A 24761-nucleotide genomic window follows, 5' to 3' on the forward strand; every position below is an offset into this window, starting at 1 on the left:
CCATTGTGTGAATATACCATGTTTTCTTTATCCATTCATCTGTTGATGGACACTTAGGTTGATTCCATCTTTGCTATTGTGAATGGTGCTGCAATAAATATGGGGGTACAGGCATCTTTTTGATATACTAATTTCTTTTCCTTTGGATCAATAACCAGTACTGGGATTGCTGGATCATATGGTATTTCTATCTTTTTTTTTTTGGGAAATGTCCATACTGTTTCCCATAGTGGATGTACTAATTTACATTCTTACTGACAGTGTATAGGACTTCCCTTTTCTCTGCATCCTCTCCAGCATTCATTATTTTTTGTCTAGATGCGGGCAATTTCTGATCAATTATTAGTCATGTGATATAAACAAATATAATGTGGCAAAGTATGAACTAGAACTACAAGAGGGAATCTTTGTGGAATCAAGTAATTGAATTTCCTTTGGCTCCTGACGCCAGAGCATCAGGAATTAAACCAAAAACATTTACTCAGTGACACCACTTGTCTTAGTCTGTTCTTGCTCCTATAACAAAATACCACAGACTGAGTAATTTATGAACAACAGAAATTTATTTTTCCTAGCTTTGGAGGCTGGGAGACTCCAAGATCAAGGCCAACAGGTTCAGTGTTTGGTGAAAGCTGCTCTCTGCTTCCAAGATGGTGCCACACATGGTGAAAGGTGGTGCCACACATGGTGGAAGGTAGAAAGGCAAAAGGGATGAAGGCTGTATGAAGCTTCTTTTATAAGGGCATTAATCCTCTCCGTGGAAGTGGAGCTCTCACGATCTAATCACCTCCTAGAGGCCTCACTTCTTAGCATTGTCACATTGGTCATTAACTTTCAACATATGAATTGGAATTTTGGTGGAGGGACACATTCAGACTACAGCACCACCTCTCTGTATTTTAGTAAGTTGTTTTAATCTTTTATTTCTTCATATGTAACATTGGAATAATACTAATACTTACTTGTATCAGTCAGAATAGGTTATGTGCAGTAACAACCCCTAAATATCAGTATTTAAAACAACAAAGATGAACTTCTCACTTACTCATGTCCATTATGATTTGGCCAGTCCCTCTTCCACATCATCCTTACATGAGAACTTGAGTTGACTGCCCCATTGCTATCTGGAAGGTTGTTGGTCACTATGGCAAGGGGAAGGGATCATGTCATGTCACACACTAGCTCTTAAAGTTTTTCACCATGAAGAGATGAACATCTCCCCAATCACATTTTTCTGACCAAAGTAAGTGACCTCTCTATGCCTAACTTCATGGATTTGGGAAATTGCAGTTAAACAATGGACCTCTGGGAATATGTGACTTCAGTTGGCACTTTCGTCTTAAATGTATTATTCTGGCCTATGAGCTCCTTGGGAGTGGATTCTGACATTCTTTAGCCGTGGGTCCTTAGTTCTCAGCAATGTCTTCAAGTAACAGTGAATGAAGAACGGACTGAGTGAACAACAAAAAACGTTGTCCCGTTTAAAGGAATTCTAGGCATAGGGAGAGCACATGGGGACATTTTCTCAGTGCAGAGCCCCCTGAAATCCTATGCTTATTGTCTTTCCCTTCCTACTCATTTCTTCTTCCATCCTTCATGGCCAGGCTGTGACCACTGGGCAAGCAGCAAGGAGTCTCCCTGATCCTCCAGGACATGCTGGAGACTGCTGCCTCAAGTCATGTTTCTCTAGTAACGGCATTCCTTTCCCCACCTCCTTCCACCCTCCAAAAAGAATCTTGTTTTAGAAAGTCGCCTCCCTTCTGTTTCATCTGAGTAGAGGCTGCATCTGTGCCAGAAACTCTTCCAGCTCAGTGGCTCTCAAACTTCAGCAGGCATCAGAATCACCTGGAGGGCTTATGAAACCAGTTTGCTGGGCCCGCTTGGTCCAGCGCTTCTGATTCAGTAGGGAGAAGTGGAGCCATGAATTTGCATTCCCGACAAGCTCACAGGTTATACCAATGTTGCTGGCCCGAGGATCGTATTTTGGGCAGCATTACTCCATCTGAACTCTTCTTGTTCTCTTACATCCTTACGTCCCAAGACTCGCGGATGTTAATTTATTTTCAGGTACTGGTTTTACTTAGTTTTTTGTTTGTTTTTTAAATTGAAATCGTATGTATTTAAGGTGCTTAGCATGATGTTTTGATATATATACACACAGTAAACTGATTACTATAGTCAAGCTAATTAACACATCCATTCCTTCACAGTTATCTTTGTGTGTGTGTGTGTGTGTGTGTGTGTGTACATGTTAAGAACACTTAAGATCTACTCTTAGCAAATTTTAAATATATAACACAGTATTTTTAACTGTATATAGTCCCTTGGAGTACATTACATCTCCAGAACTTAGTCATCTTAACATAACTAAGAATTTCTACCCTTTGTCCATCTCCCATTCCTCCCTTCATCCCTAGTCACCACCATTCTACTCTCTGCTTCTATGAACTTGATGTTTTTAGATTCCATATAAGTGAGATCACACAGTATTTTTCTTTGTGTCTGGCTTATTTCACTTAACATAATGTCTTCCAGATTGACTCATGTTGTCACAAATGGGAGGCTTTCTTTCTTTTTAAAAGCTGAGTAATATTTTATTGTGTGGGTGTGTGTATATATGTATATATACACATGTTTATCACATTTTCTTTATTCATGTGTCACTGGACATTTGGGTTGATTCTATTTATCTTGGCTATTGTGAATAATGCAGCAATGAAAATGGGACTGCAGATATCTCTTCAACATACTGATTTTATTTCTTTGGATAAATACGCAGAAGAGAGATTGCTGGATCATATAGTAGTCCTATTTTTGATTGTTTGAGGAACCTTCATGCTTTTTCAATAATGGCGGTACTAATGTACATCCCCACCAACAGCGTACAAGGGTTCCCTTTTCTCCATATCCTTGCCAGCACTTGGTATCTTTTGTCTTTTTGGTGATAACCTTCCTGAAAGGTGTGAGGAGGTATCTCATTATAGTTTTTTTATTTTATTTTATTTTATTTTGAGATGGAGTGTGGCTCTGTCACCCAAGCTGCGGTGTAGTGGTGCGATATTGGCTCACTGCAACCTCCACCTCCCGGGTTCAAGTGATTCTACTGCATCAGCCTCCCAAGCAGCTGGGACTACAAATGCACGCCACCACACCCAGCTAATTTCTGTATTTTTAGTAGAGAGGGGTTTCACCATGTTGGCCAGGCTGGTCTTGAATTCCTTACCTCAAGTGATCTGCCTGCCTTGGCCTCTCAAAGTGCTAGGATTACAGGCGTGAGCCACTACACACAGCCTCATTGTAGTTTTTAATGTTGCTTTTGAACTGTTGAAATGATCCTAATTATTTCTCCTTGGCATATCATAGTACTCGTGTCTTTTATGTGTCTTCCTGAATGTTGTTTTGATTGTTATGGACTGCAAATTCCAAAACACAGGACCTGTTTTGAACCAGAAGGCCTTAGAGAGGGTTTCCCACTCAGCATTTAATGCAAGTTGCATATGGTGAGAATAGTGAAGGCATTTGGACCCCTTCAACCAACTATTTAGAAAACTTATATGAGTGTTCTTATTATATTTCTGGTGTCTTGCTAATTAGCCAGTTGTCCTTTTTGAAAACATTAAAAAGAAGTATTCGTGGAAGCCACGATTAATGTATCTATAATTTTGACATGGAATTTTATCATTTAGTTGACTAAGCTAGAAATTTCACAGTTGTAGCTCTCAAATTGAACTTGGCATAACAACAAAGTAATTTGACTTTTTAGAATAAAGATATACATGACTTTGAAGAAATGAAAGGCTGTATTTTAAGTGGCCTTCTATATTTGGGGTAATACTTAATAGATGAGGAGAATTAAAATTATATTTAGTTAGGCCATAGAGTGAGCTCTTTTTCAAATGGCTTATCTGGGTATTTTCTCTATGTATATCTGTTCTCCATGTGCCTCTTGTTACTACAGGGACATTTGTGTTGCTGAATCAGCAGCTGAATATAGACAGCTGTGTATATTTTGGTGTCTATTATTCCAGCCATGTGTATGTGTGAAAAAGTCTCAAGTAAATGAGATCACTTATCCCATTGTCTTTATATTCACTTAACACATTTACTGAACATTTCTTCCTATCATTAACTGATTTCTTACATTTTAAATGATTACATAGAATTCTTTTATTTGAATACACCCTAATTAGTTGGAAAATCATTGCTTTAAAATAATTGAAAGAAAAAAAAGTACATGTTGCCAAATTACCCCCCAAGAAAGGGAGAAAAATATATATACAAATGTTGCTAACAAAAAACCTTTTGTTAATATTTCCATGTGATACTTTAGGAAGAAAATAAAATTTTAAACCTGATTAGGTTTAAAAACATCAGTCAGTTTGGGGTGATAGGGGTCATTTTTTAGTATTCTCTTAGCCTTGGAGACAGATGGTCCAATCTACAGCAATAAAGAGAAAAAACACCAGAAATTATGCCTCCAAATAATAAGATACATAAGAAACGAACTAGATTAAATGTTGCCACCATTACATGCTATTTGGAATGTCTGAGCTTCATTTACGCATTGTGTGGTATGTGTTTGTTTTTGCTTCTGTTTTCAAGTATTTAATTACTTCTCACATACAGTTTTGATAATTTTTATGGAAGTGAGTTCCTATAAAGGTTAGAAGTTGAACTCATTTGGTCCTCACCAACAGTTGCAAGTTATCAAGGGCAGGACACTGTGCTGTGCAATTCAGAGACACATTTGATTTCTTTAAATAACATATTTTTAAATTTTTTTCTTTAGCATATTTTTTCTAACTGCATTCTAAATTCATAAAGTCTTTCTTTCTCATCTGTTTTCTCCAAAAGTTTTCAATTATGCTTCCTTCTCCTAATCCTTTTTCTGTTAATGTGTGGTATGATGAAGGAGAAACTGTGTGTTCTTTAAGCTGAACGGATCTGAATTTGAAAACTTTCTCTTCCACTTCCTAGCTGTGTGACATTGAACAAATTACAGACCTTTTCTGAGCCTCAATGAAATGGAGCAGTTTTTCCTCCTGCATTTTTCTGAAATTAAATACAAGAATATATAATGAGTTGCTAAAAACAAAAACCAGGGCTCAATAAATGCTAGTTCTCTTCTCATTTCTAATTTTCACTCTTTCTTCTCATTTTTTCATACTTTCCCCCAAAGTGTCCAGATGATTAATTTAAACTTCTTGGCAGTTCTTTTGGGAAAGATTTAGGATAAAAGTTTTTTTCTGGCCGGGCGCGGTGGCTCACGCCTGTAATCCCAGCACTTTGGGAGACCGAGGTGGGTGGATCACGAGGTCAGGAGATCTAGACCATCCTGGCTAACATGGTGAAACCCCATCTCTACTAAAAATACAAAAAAATTAGCCGGACATGGTGGCGGGCGCCTGTAGTCCCAGCTACTCGGGAGGCTGAGGCAGGAGAATGGCGGGAACCCGGGAGGCGGAGCTTGCAGTGAGCTGAAATCGCGCCACTGCACTCCAGCCTGGGTGACAGAGAGAGACTGTCTCAAAAAAAAAAAGTTTTTTTCTTTTTTTTCTGGAGTTAATCATTATTAAAAAGTCACCTTTTAACTAATATTTACTTTGATCTAAGTAAGGCGATAGACCTTAGTTTAGTTAACATTATTTAATTCCAATTTGAATGAGTCCTGAGATCACCTTTTAAGCAGTAGATAATCCTCAAATTATGGGAAGAAATTATTATCCCAGGATCACCAGGGATGGGTGGGGGAGCTCTGATGGTGACTGGTGTCTTCATCAAGTAAAACCTAAAGATATTACCAATGAATTCTGTCTTCTGCTTGGGAATTGCTGATAGAAGGTTGTGCTTCTTAAGTTTAAACCCCAACCAGTCTGAATGCATGCAAATCAATTCATGCTATGCTAGTAGCTGCCTTCCCTTGATTTTCCCAGCTGGGAATTCCTCTCTGCCTCTCTGCTTTTCCTCCTCCTTTCTTTGAAAACAGCTTGAGGGTCACCTTCTTTGTGAAACATCTCCTGCTCTCTCCCTCCCTCTTACCATCCCCAGAGTTCTTTTTCCGGCCTGACTCTGTGCCCCATGAATATTCCCATCCTTGTGCCTAGCAATACTCGCTCGTCTCCCTGCTTCTAGACCCTCAGCCCAGTAAGAGCACAGAGGATGTTTGATTCAGTGACAGACTCTGGTCACGACTTATGGCAGTGCTCAGCAAGTATGTATTGAATTTTTCTGCAAAAATCAATGTTAAATATCACAAGAGTTTAAGATAAAAGTCATGGTTCCCTTAGATAAAGGAGCATAGAAGTTTGAAGTTATAATTGGTGGTCTGGATTGAAAACAACATAAGTAGAGCTAAATAAAGATGAGTTGGAGTCTGCTTTCTAATTATACTGAACTAGAAATTTGAACCAATTATCAACATTGTTCTGGAAGAATTAAGAATGCTATTTGATTTACCTAATTACTTGATTTCATTATCTTATTCAGATTTAGGAAGAAAGAAGAGTCCTCCTCATCACTCAAAAAGCAATACAAAAATAATCCAGACACCCTGTAAATATATTAAAGCAAAGGATATTGAAACCTGAGAAAGCTGAGCAATTACTTCAGTTCTCTACAGCATTGTCATTTTGAAGACACAGCCAGTTCAGAAGCACTATAGTGGCTGGAAAAATTATATAGTCAGAACTTGAGTTGGAAGAGCTGCTAAAACAGCCACTTACATACCAATTACATATCCTCTTGGACCTTAGCTCATCTGTTAAGAGAATGTTGATAACTACTTCTCAGGGTTGTTATGAGAATTAAGTGAGCCAGTATGTGAATAAGCCAACAAACTTTCCATTAATCTCCAAAAGACTGCAAATAAATCTATGGTTTTGCATGAAACCACAGCAAAGCAAAAAATAGTGTGTTACAGTAAGTCATGTTTGTCTATGGATTTGATACCATTGAGGATCAAGAAATATAAACAAATGCTAATTATTTGTTTAGAAAGCATATACGTATCAAAAACTCATAACACTGTTAGTATTTGATTTTGATGAAAAGAAATCAAGAAAACTGCGGTTGAAGGAACTTGAATGTAGGGGACTGCTCTCCCTTGTCATAAACTCATTTTAAATAAGCCCCAGGGATTGTAATGCTTTGAGTAAAAGTCAAATGTAAATATTCCTTCCGTAGGTTGAGAGTAGACAGGGAAAAGCCTCCAGTGGGGTAACCCTTGAGTGCAAGGGACAGTGGCCTCTCCCTACCTCGCCCAGCTCCAGCCCTAAGGCCTTGAGGAAGCAGACGCTCACCCACTGGGATGACTCATGGTCTCTGTAGATACAGGGCTGTGCAGCACACAAAAGATGAAACAGGATAAACGGAGGGAGTGGAATGGAGATTTAATTTCAAGGCATGAAAATTAAATAAAATTCAGTCTTGCTTCATCATCTTTATGAGGAGATGAATGTAAATTAGGTTAAGGGGGAAGAATCCTTCCTGGAACCCCAGCTCAGTTTCCGTCTCATCACAAGGCTGAAGGTCTCAGTCCAGCCTCTGTGGCTGCATGCCTTATGAGAGTAATCATTCTGAAGTCACAGGATGTTCTTAGAAAGAACCCCTTTCCATCTGTGAATCGACGTTGTAAGGTTAGAGCAACCAAAGATTACTGATGAGTTGGCATGAAGGTAGGTAGACATAATCACAGTGGAGACTGAACTTTGGGGAAGGAAAGAAAGCAAGCCATGTCCCTTTGGGAGCCCAGGAGGAAGCTGTCAGGAAGTCGGGATGACCCAAGTGCAGAGAAAGTTCAACAGTGCTGATTAAGGCTTACTTCTCATTTGCTTTACAATGCACAGCATTAGCCTTAAACAGATTCTTGAATACAAACTTCATAAAGGCAGATACCAATTCTAGATTCATCCTCTGTGCTACTTTACACCCAATAGATTCAGGTGTTGTCCGAGTGGGTGGAATTGTTTTCAGTGTTTCAAGATTATAATGTATCATAAATAAGTCTTTATTTGCTGAACTTCTCATTTAGTCTGGTTTGTGTGTTAAGGTATTTTCTTGTTGCTCCAGTCCTGAATTTTTGCCGCAAAGGCTACACTCCACCTGTTTTAAATTAGCAAGCGCACCTAATTACCCTAATATGTACCAGATTGGTTTACCTTTTACTCTTATGTTTCAGGCTTCAACATCCTTTTTTGCTCTGTACTTAGAGTTCCAAATTGGAAATGAGATAAAAGCAGTGCATGTTCCTTGCATAGGTCAATAATACAGTTACATATAAGTGAGCATTCTGTTACATATCACCAACAACATTCTGTATGTTTGCCATAAACAGGATCTAACTCTTTATTACTGTTCTAAAATCTCAGAAATATCATGTGAACATTTTTCATTATTAGTGTATATTAATCCTTCTAAATATCTGTATAATAATCCATTATATAGAGGTGGCATGATTGATTTAACCAATTTTCTGTTGCTGAGCATTTCAGTTGATTCCAAGTTGTTGCCATTGCTATCATGCTGCAGTGAATATCCTTATAAATAGTTTTCATGTATTCTTAGGCACATCTTTTGAAAGGAGAATTCATAGAAGGGAAATTGGCAGTCACCAGGCAGGGGGTGGCGAAGGGAATGGACGTTTCAATTTTTGAAAGTCTTTCTCATGTTACCCTCAAGAAAAGTACCACTTTGTCCTCTCATTGACAGCTTATTAGAGTTTCTTCCCTTATACCTCACCAATAATGGTCATAATCAATCTTTTTGTCTTTTTTTTTTTTTCATTTTTGCCAATTAGTAAGTGAAGTTAATATTTTTACTTTGGGAATTACCTTAGGTTGCATTTCTTTGCTCATTCTTCTTTTCATTTGTTAACAAAATATTTATGTTTTTTCTTCTGTGAATCAACTATCAAAGTTTTTTACCCACTTTTCTCTTGACTTGCTATCTCTAACAGGACATTGTAGAGGAAACAAACCATTATTAAGTGTAGGAGATACTTGAAACTAAAAATATCTGAGGCATGATTCCAAATTACACTATCCTTGTAGAAAGTGGTAGTATGTATGTATGGTGTTTTTACAAACATGGTTTTATCCTGTTATTGTTATCTTAGGCTTCCCTTGAACTCATTTTTACTGCTAAGCATTATTTCTGATTTTTATTACATTCCTGACATCTTAGGCAATTTATCATTCTTCTCAATTTTTCCCTTTCAGCTCATATATTTGGTAGATAATTCAGCAATCTCAAAAATCCCAGGCAGAAAATTCCTGTCCTTAGATATATGTGGTTTTTCAAAGAAGAGATTGTTTTTAAGAAGTAAGCACATTTAAGAAGGTATATAGGAATTCTTATTCATGCTTTCCAATACTTAATGTTGTCATTAATCCATAATTTCCTCCCCCAATATAACTTTCTCCTTCTCTTCCTATACTTTATCCTCCACCTTTTCCTTTTTTCTTCTCTTTGCCCTTTCTCTGCTCCTTTGTTTCACTTTCTCTGTTTTCCTCTCTAGGTAGAGAGCTTTCTCTCTGATAGCAACTCTGAACCAATTACTTTTCTCTCCTGGAATTCTAGGTGAAAACTCTTAATAAAGCAGGCACTGATTGATACTTCAGTGGTGAAACAATAGTTGTACCCATTAAATTCAGGAGTGAGGCCAGGATGTACACCTTCATCCCAGTTGTGTTTACCTTTGCTCTGGAGGCACTAAGTGACACAGTTAGAAAATAGCAATTGTAGGTTTTAAAATTAGGAAAAGGGAGGCAAACAATACTATATCAAGATGATATAATTGTATTTCTAGAACACCTGAGAGAATGAACTGGAAACTGTTTTTCTTAAACAGCTAGCAAGTTTAGTAATGTGGTTTAGTACAAAATCAATGCACAAAAATCAGTAGCCTTTCTACATTCAAATAACTACTTGAAGATAGAAATGGGAGTAAAAGAAATATGCAATACCAATTGTATTGTTTACCAATATACAATAGAAACCCAATGACAAAATACCCAGGAAATAAAAAGTGACAAGAAATGAGAAAGGTCTATGTTAAAACAAAACAAAACAAAAAACTATGGCATATAATTTATTTTTAGATAAAATGCTAAAGCAGTGTAAAAACACCAGTTTTCCATATATTTATGTATAGATTTAGCATGATTCCATAAAAATTACTAACTGGATTTTAAAAAATCAAATTCTACAGTTCATGTGCAACATAAAATGTGTAAGAACAGACTAGAAACTTTTGACAAAGACAAATAATGAGGCCAAGTGGGCTGATCTGCCGAGGTGGGCAGATCACCTGAGGTCAGGAGTTTGAAATCAGCCTGGCCAACATGGTGAAACCCCATCTCTACTAAAAATACAAAAATTACCCAGGAGTGGTGGCGTGTGCCTGTAATCCCAGCTACTCAGGAGACTGAGGCAGGAGAATCACAGAATGACAACTCTTAATATTGACCCAAATACATACTGGATTTGGTATACAGTACAAATATATGAAATTGATATGTAATGTAGGTAGTATTTCAAACCAAGGGAAGAGAGATTATTTACATGTAAACAATAGTTAGATTCCTGCCTGATTCTTACACAAAAAGAAATCCCAGATGCAACAAAAAATTTAAATGTAAGGAATTAAACCATAAAATTACGGAAAGAAACATGGGAGAATGTTTTAAATATAATCTTAGATTGCAGAAGTTCTTTCTAATGACGACATGAAACCATTCGTGAACACACTGATGGGATTAACCATATACAATTGAAATTTTCTGTGTGATAAAAGATACAATCAAATAAAGTAAAAATATAAATTAAACATGCTTGCCACTCATATCCAGAAACCTGATTTCCTCAATATGTAAAAAAATTTGTATAAATCAGTTCTAGAAAACCAAATGAGAAAACATTCTTCTCTGGATATAGCTATAAGAAATCCAACACCATGCTTACATTGGGGAAGGAGAACCAGAGGCTAAAGTGACTCCCTCTTCATTTTATACTGCTGGGTTTTTAGCATGAGTATGTGGAGTGGCCTACTTTGTTCTGGCTGCTATAACAAAAATACCATAGATGGCTTATAAACAACAGAAACATATTTATCACAGTTCTGAAAGCTGGGAAGTCCAAGATACCAGCAGATTCAGTATCTAGTGTGGACCCACTATCTGGTGTTTAGATGCTGTCTTCTTACTGTGTCCTCACATGGTAGAAGAGGGAAGTGAGCTCTCTGGGATTCCGCTTATAATGACACCAATCCCATTCATGGACTCTGCTCTCAGGATCTAATCACCTCCCAAAGGCTCCATCTCTTAATACCACCTTGGGGGCTAGGATTTCAACATAGGAATTTGGGGGAGACATATTCAGCCTATAGCAAGTAGTTTCCAAAGAGAAATAAATGAGAGAAAAACAGACTGAGAAATACATTTTAAAAATGGAAAATCTATGTTTTCTTCAATTTATCTTGCCGTCACTAACCTGCACAAGTAGGAGAAGAGAGGGAAAAAGATGAAAACAGAAATAGTCCAGAAATAGTTGCAGGCATCTCTACCACCACCTTTTTTTTTTTTTTTTTTTTTTTTTTCCTAATACATTTGCCATTAAGGTTTCAACCATGGGGTTTGTCCCTTAAATGCTATGTATGTCCCTTAAATGCTAAAAGAATTTTGCATTTACAAGTGGAATAGATTATTCTTTTTGTGAGTGGTGGGAAGTTTGGTCTTGCCATCCCCCAGGAAGTCTCCTTTCACACCTCTTTCTACCTTGCTTTAAGTATGATCCAACTTAGATTTTACTTATGAAAAAAAAAAAGTAAAATTCTCCAGCAGAAATGATGTAATTTGAACAATTTTCTAATGTTTGTATAGAGTTTTGAGAATGCTTTACTATTAATTGAGCTACCATCAATTGGAAAACTTCTGAATACATTTAATGTGCAGTATATTAGTCTGTGGTTTAAAAGATGGCACACCTCATTTTTCGTTTAGATGGTGATTTTATCTTGGTGAGAGATGGCTCCTTATTTAGAGCAGTTAAGAACGTAAGACCTTTAGTAGCCTTAACAGCATGGACATGGCTGTGTTATTTGCCAAAGTGTAGGCTTATTTATACAAGATATTTAATAGTATGTTGGGCAGCTAGAATCGAAATTGCTATTGTTCTTCAGCTTTCCCCCTTGTCCTGTAGGAAAGCCAACAGTGTGTGGGATTTTACAGGTATTTAAAATCACTGGAAGGAGTATTAATACTTATTAGAGACTCACTATTTAATGGTGTCTCCAAAAACATAGCCACTATCCTGTAAGTGAAGTTACTGTATGTTTTCCTGCAGTGGAGGGGTCTCTATAAAAAGTCCAATTTGTGATTTTGAATGCTTCAGTTTGTCCAGGAATATCTCGGCTAACTTCCTGCATCTTAGTAAATTGATGACATTTTTAGTGATAGTTTCTTTACACCAGTTTCAAGTCACCTTCCTGTCAGGAAATGCAGAGAATGGGGAGTGTGACGGTGATTGTGTAAGAGCTTATCCAGATTTGAGGAGATGGGATGTGGGGCAGAAAGCATATTTCTACTTTGAGGGAAATGGCCTTCTAATTTCTTCTTTTCCTGCAGAAAACATCTCCCACAGGGTCTCAGCAGGGTGTTTTCTGAGCTCATTATGGATCTGTTACTTGGCCTCCTGGAGACTTCTGTATTCTACGGGCTTCTGGCTTTTAGTCTTTGGAGATCAGTTGTTCTATGTCTTGTTACACAGCTCATAATTGGTGTGGGCACATATTTTACAGTTTGTCAGGCTGCCAGTTTTTGAAGGCATTACTAACAGAACAGGTATAGATTTCCAAGGGCAGTCTCATCTCTATTTCTAGCGTTTTCTGCAGGCTCAAGATGTACTTGACCATAAAGTAATATTTTACATTTAATGACTTGACTATCATTTTGCAAATTTTCTAAACATTTTGTATTTCCTTTTAGTTCCAGCATTGATGTGAATGTAAAACTATACTGAATATTGAGAAACAATTCTCCCCAAGGTAGACCAGCAAAGATCTTCAGAATGTGTCCATAAAAATCATAGCTTGAACTTGCCACAGAATTTACATTTTGCAGATTTTCACATTATATCACCCTTATGGCATCTTCTCTACTCCCCATATGCCCAGGCCCCATATTCCTGTTCATTTTCAGTTAGTTTTATGCTTGGGTGTCCCAATGGAAACAGAATAGTGCTTGCAGAATTGATCAGATTACTCATGCATTTGATCCAATTGCATCATGAAGATAACTAAAAACATCAGATGAACGGGTTTAGGTTTTCCTACCTTGTTTTTCTTATTGATTTTATATTTGTCACAAGAGAAGTCTCCAAATCTGAAGAAATAGAATGAGTTTAAAAGAAAGGCATGCTTTATTCTTTCTATATCTCCCAACTGTCTCTCTTACATAAATTCAACTGTTCCTTTTAACTACCAAATTGTTAATGCTTTTGCCACTAAAATATACAGATTCCATTCAGATAGTTTTTGACTCTTAAATCTCAGAACAAACTTGCAGTCATAACTACCTCTCCATGGACAGCAAGCCATCATTAATTACTTGACTTAGTATATTTTTAATTTGCCTAGCAGAGCAGTAAAAGAATAATGTGAGCTATGAAGAGTTAGTAATAGCTATTGAGAACTTCCTATAATCAACACAAAAGTAAGCATTATATACATAATTTATCTTTTAAAATTCCTTGTAGTCAGACCCAGCCGAGATCACTAATATCATTCACTTAGACCTTAATTGCCAGACACTGAGCTGTGCTTTGCATTTATTATCTCCTCTGCTTCACAACAATCCTACAGGTACTGTTACTATACCCATTTTACAAATGAAGGAACTGAGGCTCCAAGAGGTTGATTCATTGTTCAAGTGTGGTTATTAAGTATTAATAACTGCTGTGTAGGGATTCAAGCCTCTTAGGTCTTCTGCCTCAAGTACACCATATACTTTGTATCAAAGAAGGCTTTGCCATTTTATTGATGGAGGAACTGAGATAAGAAAAGCCACTTGCATGGCCACCAAATGAGGAAGCAAAGACATGGGCCCCTGTTTCTCTGATTCCAGTGTCCATGTGAAAAACTATTATGCTACACACTAAAATACGATTTTTTTTTTTTTTGAGATGGAATTTTGCTCTTATTGCCCAGGCTGGAGTGCAGTGGCACAATCTCAGCTCACTGCAACCTCCACCTCTTAGGCTCAAGTGATTCTCCTGCCTCAGCCTCCCAAGTAGCTGGGATTACAAGTGCCTGCCACTATGCCCAACTAATTTTTTGTATTTTTAGTAGAGACGGTTTCACCATGTTGGCCAGGCTGGTCCTGAACTCCTGACCTCAGGTGATCCACCTGCCTTGGCCTCCCAAAGTGTTGGGATTACAGGCGTGAGCCACCACGCCCAGCCAAAAGTGATTTGTATTCTATTTTTATTTATTAAACTTTATATGATTGAACCTGTAGTCACCCATATGAATTTTCTTTTTTCAATTCTGGTAAAGATATAGATTAAAAATCCTATTCTAAAAGTTTGAAATGTCTCAACTGGGAAGAAAGTCCTAAAACTGTTCTAGCTTGAACAGAAAATATTTCCATCTGTCACATTTGTGGATACCACATGGGGTTTTTATATAATGTTTTTGTTTGGTACTCGAGGCATAGATTAATTTTTACTTCCTTTGGGCAGACAGCCTCACATTCTGGTGAATTTTTAAACCTCCAGATAAAAATTCAAACATATAAATAAGATGGTATCAAATATATTTAAAATAATAGTCACACTTCAACTGGGAAGATGATGAAAAATTGAAGGGCAGGGACCCTTTTGAAACAGGAACAAGGATGAATTAGAATCTATCTGCATGGCATACCCTCACTGATATGCCAAGCCTTCATTAACTGCCACCACTTCTTGGAAGCCTCTTCTGACTCCTTCAGATGGTATGGAAAAGCATTCTCCAATGCTCCTGTAGCTCCATCATAGCAATTATTTTATTTTAAATGTTTATTTCTACTGTTTTCCTACTGGACTCCATACTCCTTGAAATCAGGAATGAGATTTTATTAACTTAGTGTCCCCAGTGCCTAGAACATTTCAACCAGACTCAAGCCTTCATCAACTCAGTTCACAGTCAACATATACTTACTGAGCATTTAGTATATGCCAGGCACTCTGCCAAGGCACTGGGACAGCATGAAAAAACAATAGAAAAGAGAATATATAAACAAGAATGAACACTGGACTGGGAGTCTGAAAACTTGTATTCCATTTCTATTCTGTCTGCTAATTTGGTGTTTGATCTTCAGTAACATTCCTGGCCTTTAGTTGGCTAAAAGGAATGTCTGGATTGAAAGACGGCTAAAGTCTCTCAGCTCTGTAAGTCGATGTAATTATCATTATCTCAAATATAACTGAACCATGTCTAATGTGTTACAGGCTCACAGTGTGGTCAGAATAGTATGCCAGTGTGGTTAGAAGACCTAAATATATAGGAATAAACTTCTGTGAGTGTGAGAATACTAAAAACTGGTATGGCTTAGTGCCATAAAAAGCAAATACCAGAATGTACTTAAGCCAGTAAAAAAGGGTAAAGAACAGCAATAAGGCTTTTAAGATTAGTATGAGAACAAAAATAGGAGAGGTAAGCCTGAAGATTAGAACGGACGGTATGTGGTGTAGTGTTACACATGACACACAAAGCAGAAATCTTCTCATCAAAAAGAGCTTTTGTCTGCAAAGGCAAATGGTTCAAAGGGAAGTGAACCCAAGAGAGGCAAGCAGACAGTAGACTTGAGTGTGGGCAAGAGTACATCTCTCTGTAGTGAGAAAGGTGGAAAATAAGATTTCCTACAGATGATTTCCAAGACCCACAGTGAATCTCAGATTTATGAAAGATGCCAAAGGCCTGGAAATAGCCCAACAGTATCCTGGTTTGCAAAGTAAAGAAGGTGGGTTTTGTGAATTTCAAGCTAGTAATCTTGATGTCTATTGCTTAGCAAAATTGTGGCTGGTTTATGAGCACTGGGAATGGATAAAAAGAAAAAAAGATCAGTATGTAGCCAACAGTTAGCCCAAACTAATTTTGTATTTTTGGTTGTCTGCAGAGTATATACATATTTGTCTTTTTTTTTTTTTTTTTTTTTTTTTAATTAAGAGAGGAAGTCTTGCTGTGTTGCCCAGGATGGTCTCGAATTCCTGGGCTTAAGCAGTTCACCCGCCTCAGCCTTCCAAAGTTGCTAGGATTACAGATGTGAGCCATCGCGCCCAGCCCATATTTGTCTTTTAACTTGGGCTTTGACAAAATCATGATCTCTTTTTGAAGAATATGGAAACATTAAATGTGGCTGGCCTGGCCTTCTAGTTAGATTTATTTGTAACCAGCTAAATGATGTCATCAAAATGATGGTTGCTGATCAATATAGTCTCAGGCCAGGAAATGTATTTTGAGCCCAGTGTCTACTTCAATTCCAGGTGTCCATTTTTATTGGAATTACATGAATATCTACACAAGTTAATAATGTCTACCTAGAAAGAGGTCTCTAGTGGAATATCATAGAGCTTTCTTTGCTCTATGCTTTCTTCAATTTCCAAACACTTGGGTGAGGTTTTGGAAGTCAGATTTATATTTGCAGATGAACACAAACTGAGAGGGACAACATGATTTTGGAAGCCAGGTTTAGGATCCAAAGAGACTGATAAGCAGAAATTCTGTTCCCAAGTTAACAAAATGAAATTCAGTGTAGTAAAATCCTTCACTTGAATCTTTGAGGGAATAAGTCCCAGCCCTGCCCTGTCAGGCATGGTGGAGAGCAAAGAGGAGGATGTGGAGGTAGAGAGTGGTCTCCTTTGAGTCTGCATCTTCATACACTGAAGGGGATCTGGTCAGGTTCAAGAGACCAGATACTCATCCAAGGTGAGGCCTTCAAACTTATGTACTCCCCATGACTTTTCGCAGGCAATCATTGAGATTTGTAAAATGGGAGTTGTTTGGTCGACAGGCCTAGTTATAAAGGCAGAGCAGCATTCTTTAGCATTTGTTGTTATTATAGAAACAGGAATCAGGATAAGAAAAAAGGAAACCTCAAATGAAAACAAACCTGGAGGCCCCTCACCATCTCAAATGGGAGGCTCTGGGGTCACTCCTAGCTGTGTGACTCTGGGCGAGTTATCTGAGCTCTCTTAGCCTCAGTAATCTGAAAAATAGATATTAGAATTATTTCACCTCAAGAATTATTGTGAGAACAAATGTTTTTGTACTAAAGCACTTAGAATAGTGCCTGACCACAAGCAGTATGGGCTGTTATTACTATTATTATTAAAACTTAGAAAAGTATGCCTTGTTACAATGAGGAGACTAGTTAACAGGATTCTTACACTTCCCATGCCTTAGAAAAACATACAAAACAAAAAAACAGTCATAGAAGTGTAGGATGGAGGGCATGTAGCTTTGTAGCATTGACAAAAAAAAAAAAAAAAAAAAAAAAAGGTAGATTTGGGCTGTGTTTGCATATACTGACCACTTTGTACCAACTGGCATTACAGTTTGAAGATGCAGAGCCTGTAGATTCACTCACTCTAGATTTTAGATTCACTAGGCTTCATTTTTCTTTATTTATTTTTTTTTTTTCCAGAGAGACAGGCTCTTGCTCTATCACCCAGGCTGAAGTGCAGTGGTGTGATCATAACTCATTGCAGCCTCCAGGTCCTGGGCTCAATTAATCCTCCTGCCTCAACCTCCTGAGTAGCTGAGACTACAGGCATCTGCCACCATGCCTGGCTAACTTGCTAAAAAAATGTTTTGTAGAGATGGGGTCTTGCTGTGTTGCCAGTGCTGGTCTTGGACTGCTGGCCACAAGTGACGCTAAAGCCTCAGCCTCCCAAAGCGCTGGACTTGCAGGTATGAGCCCTGCACCCAGTCTTCACTAGGCTACTTATTGTGAAACTGCCTTTAGCATCCCCATGCCATTTCCCGGTGTTGGTCCCTCATTCCTGCTTTCATCTCCTAGTTCAGATTAATTTTTCTAAAATAACAACAGCAGTATTTATATCTTACTCCAACTCCATGGCAGATGTGTATAAATTGCAAGCATTTAGGAATAGCATTTGCCAACTCCCAAGACTTGGCTCTCCCTCTCGCTCTGGCCTCACTTACCTAGCTGACCTCCTGTAGTACTGAGTTGTGTGCTGGCCAAGTTCCTATTCCCTGGCCTGCTTTCCTTCCCTTGACCTTCCTTGAAATGCTGCTAACCTGACTTTTGACTGTGATCTATGTGCTGTCGTGTGTGAAGCCTAAAGAAAGGTCCTTCTCTAATGGAAACTTTCATTCTAGGAGTTACCTCATTCTGTTTTATGTGGATCTGTTAGCTCCTTCATTAGGTTTCAAGCTCTTTGAAACAGTGATTGAATTTGCTCGCCTTTGCTTTCCTCTTGGGGTCTACATTGGGTCCCCAAGTGATAATAGAGCCTTCTGTAGTACTGAATTGCCTTGAACAGAATTAAAGGACATTGGCACCAAATGTGATTTTGCTAATCCTTAGTAGATCTGGTGCCTCTGTCTGGGCCTGACGAGGGTAGAATGGCTGAAGAAAATGTGATCCCCCACCCATTATATTCTTTATTTCTGAACTACTCTAGAAGTTTTTACCTCTTTTTGTTTCTATACATTTTCATACTTTTAAGCTACCCTTGCTTTTTCTTCCCGTCTAACCTTTCTTCACATGCTCACATGCAAGCCCAGTCATCCATCTCTCGTTTTCACCTTTCTGCCCTCATATATTTTTCTTAAAATATCTTTTCTCATCTTACCTCCTTTCCTCTATCAGCCTCCTAAGCAGAAAATGCTAGTGCTAATGTTTTAAAAAGTGGGGGAGGACTAGAAATCTGTATGAAATGTAATTCACTTTTATTGCTTTTAAATTAAATGAAAGACTTTGCCCTTGTTTCCATTATACTCGGAAGGATTTCAGACTAAATCCTTAAGCCTGCCATATGGAAATAACTGGGCTAGATGGCTGCTATCTAATCTAAGCATTTAATTCAAACATTTGAAATGGTTTTTGCTTCAAGAAAACATAGGTTGATACTAAGCTTTATTTTAGCAAAGGTTTGGGAAAGGTTCTAATCTGTAGTATGTACACTTTAATAAATTTCATAGACTAGAGCAACAGATTACAATTTAGTTTGTTCTTCCAACATAAAACTGTTTTAATCCTAGTTATAAGTTCACTGAAGGCTGGATTTACTCACTGACTTGTTAAAACTGTAGATATCAACCACAACCCTGTTATTTAAACACAATTCAGAAATCATAAATAGAAATTCAAAAGGAGAGCTCAATGTTGCAAGATGAGATTTGATGCCCTGAAGAAACTCTCTGAAATTTGCCAAAGACCTTGTGGGACTTAAAATAACTTTTTGTTTCCTACCAGCTAGATATGGCAGCTTGAGAACTATTTATTATAAATCAAAATAGATATTTTACCAACTCAGAAAATGTTGCTTTTTGTTTGGATATTAATCTTGTTTGTTCATATTTTTAACTAGGAAAGTTAGTACGTAATATGGTCATCCAACAGACCACAAGAAGAGCATTTATCCCTCATTCAACATTTTAGCAAATATTTCTTGAACACTAACCATGTGCAAGGTACTACAGTGACGGTTTCTGCTAATGAAATATGAATTAAATTTGATGCTTGATCATAAGAAGTAGAACTGTGATATTATAATATTATAAATGCCATAGAAAACTTGCTATTATAAAATGCTCTGAGGAGTTAATGCTTGCATAGGGTGCAGTGGGTCAGCTAGAGAAGGTTTTATAAAGAAAGTGGAATATGAGCTTTGATACCTAGCCAGATGTGGGTGTGTGAAGAACAGGGCAGGGCGGTGGGGAGTGGGTGGATTCTGGACAGCTGAAACATTGTTAACAAAATCTCAGAAGTGGTACGAAATGGAATATGAATGAGAAAAACAGAACATTGGTTAGGTCTTATTTTTATGCAAATTAAAGAAGAGAGTTAGAGACAAAGTTAAAGTCAATAGGTCTAGAATTTCAGCTTAAACTTTGGTAGGTAGTGGAGAGTATTTTATCATTATTCTGCTCTTTAAACAACTTCAAAGATGATTGAGCTGCACTAATCTTGATTGTAAAGGAAGAGAAATTATTTGGAAGACCAGTTAGGAGATTATTATATTGTCTAGTAAAAGTTAATAAGATCTGCACAAGGCTGGGAAGAGTAGGATTAGAACAGCGGGGTGGAATTAAAGGACATCATGTAGTGGAAACTTCTAGGATTTAGAACCTGATTGGAGAGGAAGAAGAAAGGGAGGAGTTAAAAATAACTGTAAAGAGCCAAATCTGAGAACTGACCCTGCTAAAAAAGTCAGACAAGTCAAGTGGTGCAGCTGGTGTGTGCTAGAAAGTAAGCTAAGCTTTACTAGCAGTACATGAATGTGTGTATGTTCCCTAATGGACAGTGGAAAGTATGAAATTGAAACTCAGGATATGAACTGGAATATAGACTTGGGACTCATTAGCGTCAAGGAAATAGTGAAGATGTAGGAACAGATATGAATGCCAAGGGAGAATATGGAAGAGAAGATGGCCAAGGACAAGACTCTAGGGAGAAGTTCTACTTTTAGGTGAGTCTGTTGAAATAGTGAGGTCAGAATAGAAGCAAGAGAACTTAACATCATAAAAGACTGAGGAAGACAGAGTGTGGAGAAAGGAGGAGCAGTAATATCCATGGAAGCAGAGAGGTAAGGAAGATGAAAACTGAGGGGGAAATTACATGTGGCAGCTAAGAATTCATTGACAACTTTCACAAGAGAGGTCTTAGAACCGTGAATTGCTGGAATGTATCCTCTTTGTCAGTCTGGGGTGTTTGTTTTTGACCTATTAAGTATGCCAGATTTGTCCAATGATTTAAAGTAGCACAGATAACTCTCTGCGTGTGTGTGTGTGTGTGTGTCTGTCTGTCTGTGAGAGAGAGAGAGAGACAGAGAGAGAAGGAGAGAGAAAGAGTGAGCACCTGTCTTGTGGCCAGGGGACTATTTTATATTAATAAGTGATAAAAGTATTTAAATGTTCCTTGAACTCACGTTTCATCAATAATAGAAATGTAACTGAAAAAAATAATAGAAATGTTTACTTAGCCAAAAAGGAGATCTCTGGAAATTGACATTAGTCAATAAATAAAATTTGTACCCAAACTATGTTAATTAAAAAGACATTCTGCCCTATGTAATCACATGAAACAGCAACAGCAACAAAAATTCTATGTAAACAGCTGTTTCATTGAATTGATGCTCATACCCCAGGAACATATTTAGATCATCTTTTTCCTTTTTTTTTTCTTCAGAATAAAAGGCCAAGCTATGATAGCAACTGGTGGAGTGATAACTGGCCTGGCCGCCTTGAAAAGGCAAGACTCTGCCAGATCACAGCAGCATGTCAACCTCAGCCCGTCTCCTGCTACCCAAGAGAAGAAACCCATCAGGCGCCGGCCCCGCGCAGATGTTGTGGTTGTTCGTGGCAAAATCCGGCTTTATTCCCCATCTGGCTTTTTTCTTATTTTAGGAGTGCTCATCTCCATTATAGGAATTGCCATGGCCGTTCTTGGATATTGGCCCCAAAAAGAACATTTTATTGATGCTGAAACAACACTGTCAACAAATGAAACTCAGGTCATTCGGAATGAGGGCGGTGTGGTGGTTCGCTTCTTTGAGCAGCATTTGCATTCTGATAAGATGAAAATGCTTGGCCCATTCACCATGGGGATTGGCATTTTCATTTTCATTTGTGCTAATGCCATTCTTCATGAAAACCGTGACAAAGAGACCAAAATCATACACATGAGGGATATCTATTCCACAGTCATTGACATTCACACGCTAAGAATCAAGGAGCAAAGACAAATGAATGGCATGTATACTGGTTTGATGGGAGAAACAGAAGTAAAACAGAATGGGAGCTCCTGTGCCTCAAGATTGGCAGCAAATACGATCGCCTCTTTCTCGGGTTTTCGGAGCAGTTTTCGAATGGACAGCTCCGTGGAGGAAGATGAACTTATGCTAAATGAAAGTAAGAGTTCTGGGCATCTTATGCCCCCTTTGCTCTCTGACAGCTCTGCGTCTGTCTTTGGCCTCTATCCACCTTCTTCTAAGACAACTGATGATAAGACCAGCGGTTCTAAGAAATGTGAAACCAAGTCAATTGTGTCATCGTCCATCAGTGCTTTTACATTGCCTGTGATCAAACTTAATAACTGTGTTATTGATGAACCCAGTATAGATAACATCACTGAAGATGCTGACAACCTCAAAAGCAGGTCAAGGAATTTGTCAATGGAGTCCCTTGTGGCTCCTTTGGCCGACACCAGTGAATCCTTCCAGCCCATCAGCACAGTGCTACCAAGGAATCATTCCATCGGGGAGTCATTGTCAAGTCAATACAAGTCATCCATGGCTCTCGGACCTGGGACTGGACAGCTTTTGTCTCCTGGGGCTGCCAGAAGACAGTTTGGGTCCAATACATCCTTGCATTTGCTCTCCTCACACTCAAAGTCCTTAGACTTAGACCGGGGTCCCTCCACTCTGACTGTTCAGGCAGAACAACGGAAACATCCAAGTTGGCCTAGGTTGGATCGGAACAACAGCAAGGGATATATGAAACTAGAGAACAAAGAGGACCCTATGGATAGGTTGCTTGTGCCCCAAGTTGCCATCAAAAAAGACTTTACCAATAAGGAGAAGCTTCTTATGATTTCAAGATCTCACAATAATTTGAGCTTTGAACATGATGAGTTTTTGAGTAACAACCTAAAGCGGGGAACTTCTGAAACAAGGTTTTAATGTTGAATATATCATTTTACAAGGGTATATATTTTAAAACGATTTTCACTGATTTTCCTTCTTAAAGCACTGGCTATAAGTCTTTTTAATCAAATGGTTTGTAGTGTATTAGAATTGGCTGCTTAGTTCTGTAATGAAGATGGTTGTATGTTTGGGTTACTTGTGACTGTAGTACTCTATGTTATCACATATGATTTTATTTTTCTCTTCCTTTGAAAGCATGATCTCTTTATTAATATGAATGCAAAATAGTTGCATACAAATTAAAGCTTATTTTCTTTACTTTTAAGTTCTTTGATTGCCCTATTTATAAAATGAAGTGTCCAGTATGGAAAGCAGAGGGTACCAAAGTGTGGACCAGGAGTACAAATTCAGTCCCAATACTCAATACATATATAGAAGACTATGAGTGCAAACCTTAGGATGTGATTTTCTGAATAATTGTTCTTTGTAGGATTTGGTTAAATTATTTAAAATGAAGAAGATCTAGTTTCAGTGTGAGCTCAATAATGTTAATTGGTTAAGTTCATTGTGAATCTTGAGTTTTAGATAGGTAGTATTTTTTTCAATATCACTTCTGTTTTTAGTGATATTATAGCAAGAAACAATGTATTCAAGAGCCATGGCTGACAGTGCCAGATATACTTAGGGATAAACATCAAAATGCAATATAGTAGCTATAACTTTAGATACTCAGAATCAAAATTTATTTGCAAGCTGACTTGATAAAATAAATGAACCAATATAATTTGTAGAAATGCTATCTTGAAATAATTATACACATGAAGATGATGTTGACTAATGAATGAAGATACATTATATACTAGTTAATGCTAACTAGTCTCAGTACTTTTTTTTAGCCATCTGTTACCTTCCAGTAGCCCCTCATTCCCACATTCTGTTTTCCCCCAATATGCTTTAGATCCTGATATTTGGAAAACAATCAGCTAACCTTGACATTTCTTTTTACCTTCACATGCCACTAACTTGGTAGTTCAAAAAAAATTTAGTTCTTGATAAATTGCCTTGAAGTTTACTTTGTGCTGGAAAGCCTTATGATAACTCCAAAGACTTTCTCATGGTATAATACATGTTGTTTAGGATTGTGTTTCTTAGTTACCGAAGATAATAAATATTAAAATGGATGTTTTCCTCAGAAAATTTTCATGTTTTCCTTTAAGGGAACATACTTGTAAGAATTGTTTAATAAAATACTCAGGAAATTCTAAAGGTTTCTCCCAATACCTAAACATTTCCGAACATCAGTATTGCAGTTGTGGAAGAGCAGAAGGAGGATACGTTTGTTTGTGTTGCTCCCCAAAATTCCACCTTGCATTTGCATCACAAACGTCCCTCAATTGAGGCAGTTTTATTTGTTAGAACATTACGCCTGTGTATTGTAATAGAGTGGGCTCAATATTTTACTATAAAGCATTTAATAAACTTCTGTTATTAATAGAAGTTTGTGTTCTTCACACCTTTGCTATTGCTTTTTAAATAAAATGTACATTTCTGCTTACAGTACTATTTTTCACACTACTGGGGACACTTGATACCCTAGTACATGTACTGAGTATCTCGGCTTTTAAATTTTGCTTCTATTCGGTTAAAGAGCTAGGTCTATCCACGTATTTAATTAGACTGTTTTTAAATTTTGTTATCTTGGGATTGTTTTCACTTAAAGTTTCATTGACTCTCAGGAAAATAACCAAATACAGCATCTAGCAAATGTCAGCAGCACTCAGATTTGAAAACAGTGGCTCTCAACACCCCTGATGTGACAGATGACTGAAGCCATATAATTTGTTCAGTTCATCCCTGAAAGAGCTCTAGAAATTTGAAGAGGATTAAACAGCATG

General features: G+C 37.7%; 1 protein-coding gene across 8 annotated transcripts in view; it reads left to right on the forward strand.

Annotated features, from left to right (window-relative positions):
* The window catches only part of TMEM200A (transmembrane protein 200A), a 79887-nt gene extending 55466 nt beyond the window's left edge, over positions 1-24421 (forward strand). For 5 of the 8 annotated variants that reach the window (XM_023230686.1, XM_023230688.1, XM_026454991.1 and 2 more), the window contains one exon: positions 21411-24421. In XM_023230686.1, coding sequence (XP_023086454.1) covers positions 21427-22902 — 1476 coding nt within the window. In that variant the 5' untranslated portion in view covers positions 21411-21426 and the 3' untranslated portion in view covers positions 22903-24421. Of the gene's footprint in view, positions 1-1796; positions 2068-18129; positions 20472-21410 lie in introns of those variants that run through there. The other 3 variants (XM_023230689.1, XM_023230687.1, XM_023230691.1) reach the window with 3 other exon arrangements.
* Positions 24422-24761: the final 340 nt, after the last annotated feature.

This window comes from Piliocolobus tephrosceles, chromosome 5, assembly GCF_002776525.5.
Source record: "Piliocolobus tephrosceles isolate RC106 chromosome 5, ASM277652v3, whole genome shotgun sequence".
In the NCBI taxonomy this organism is placed as follows: Eukaryota; Metazoa; Chordata; class Mammalia; order Primates; family Cercopithecidae; genus Piliocolobus; species Piliocolobus tephrosceles.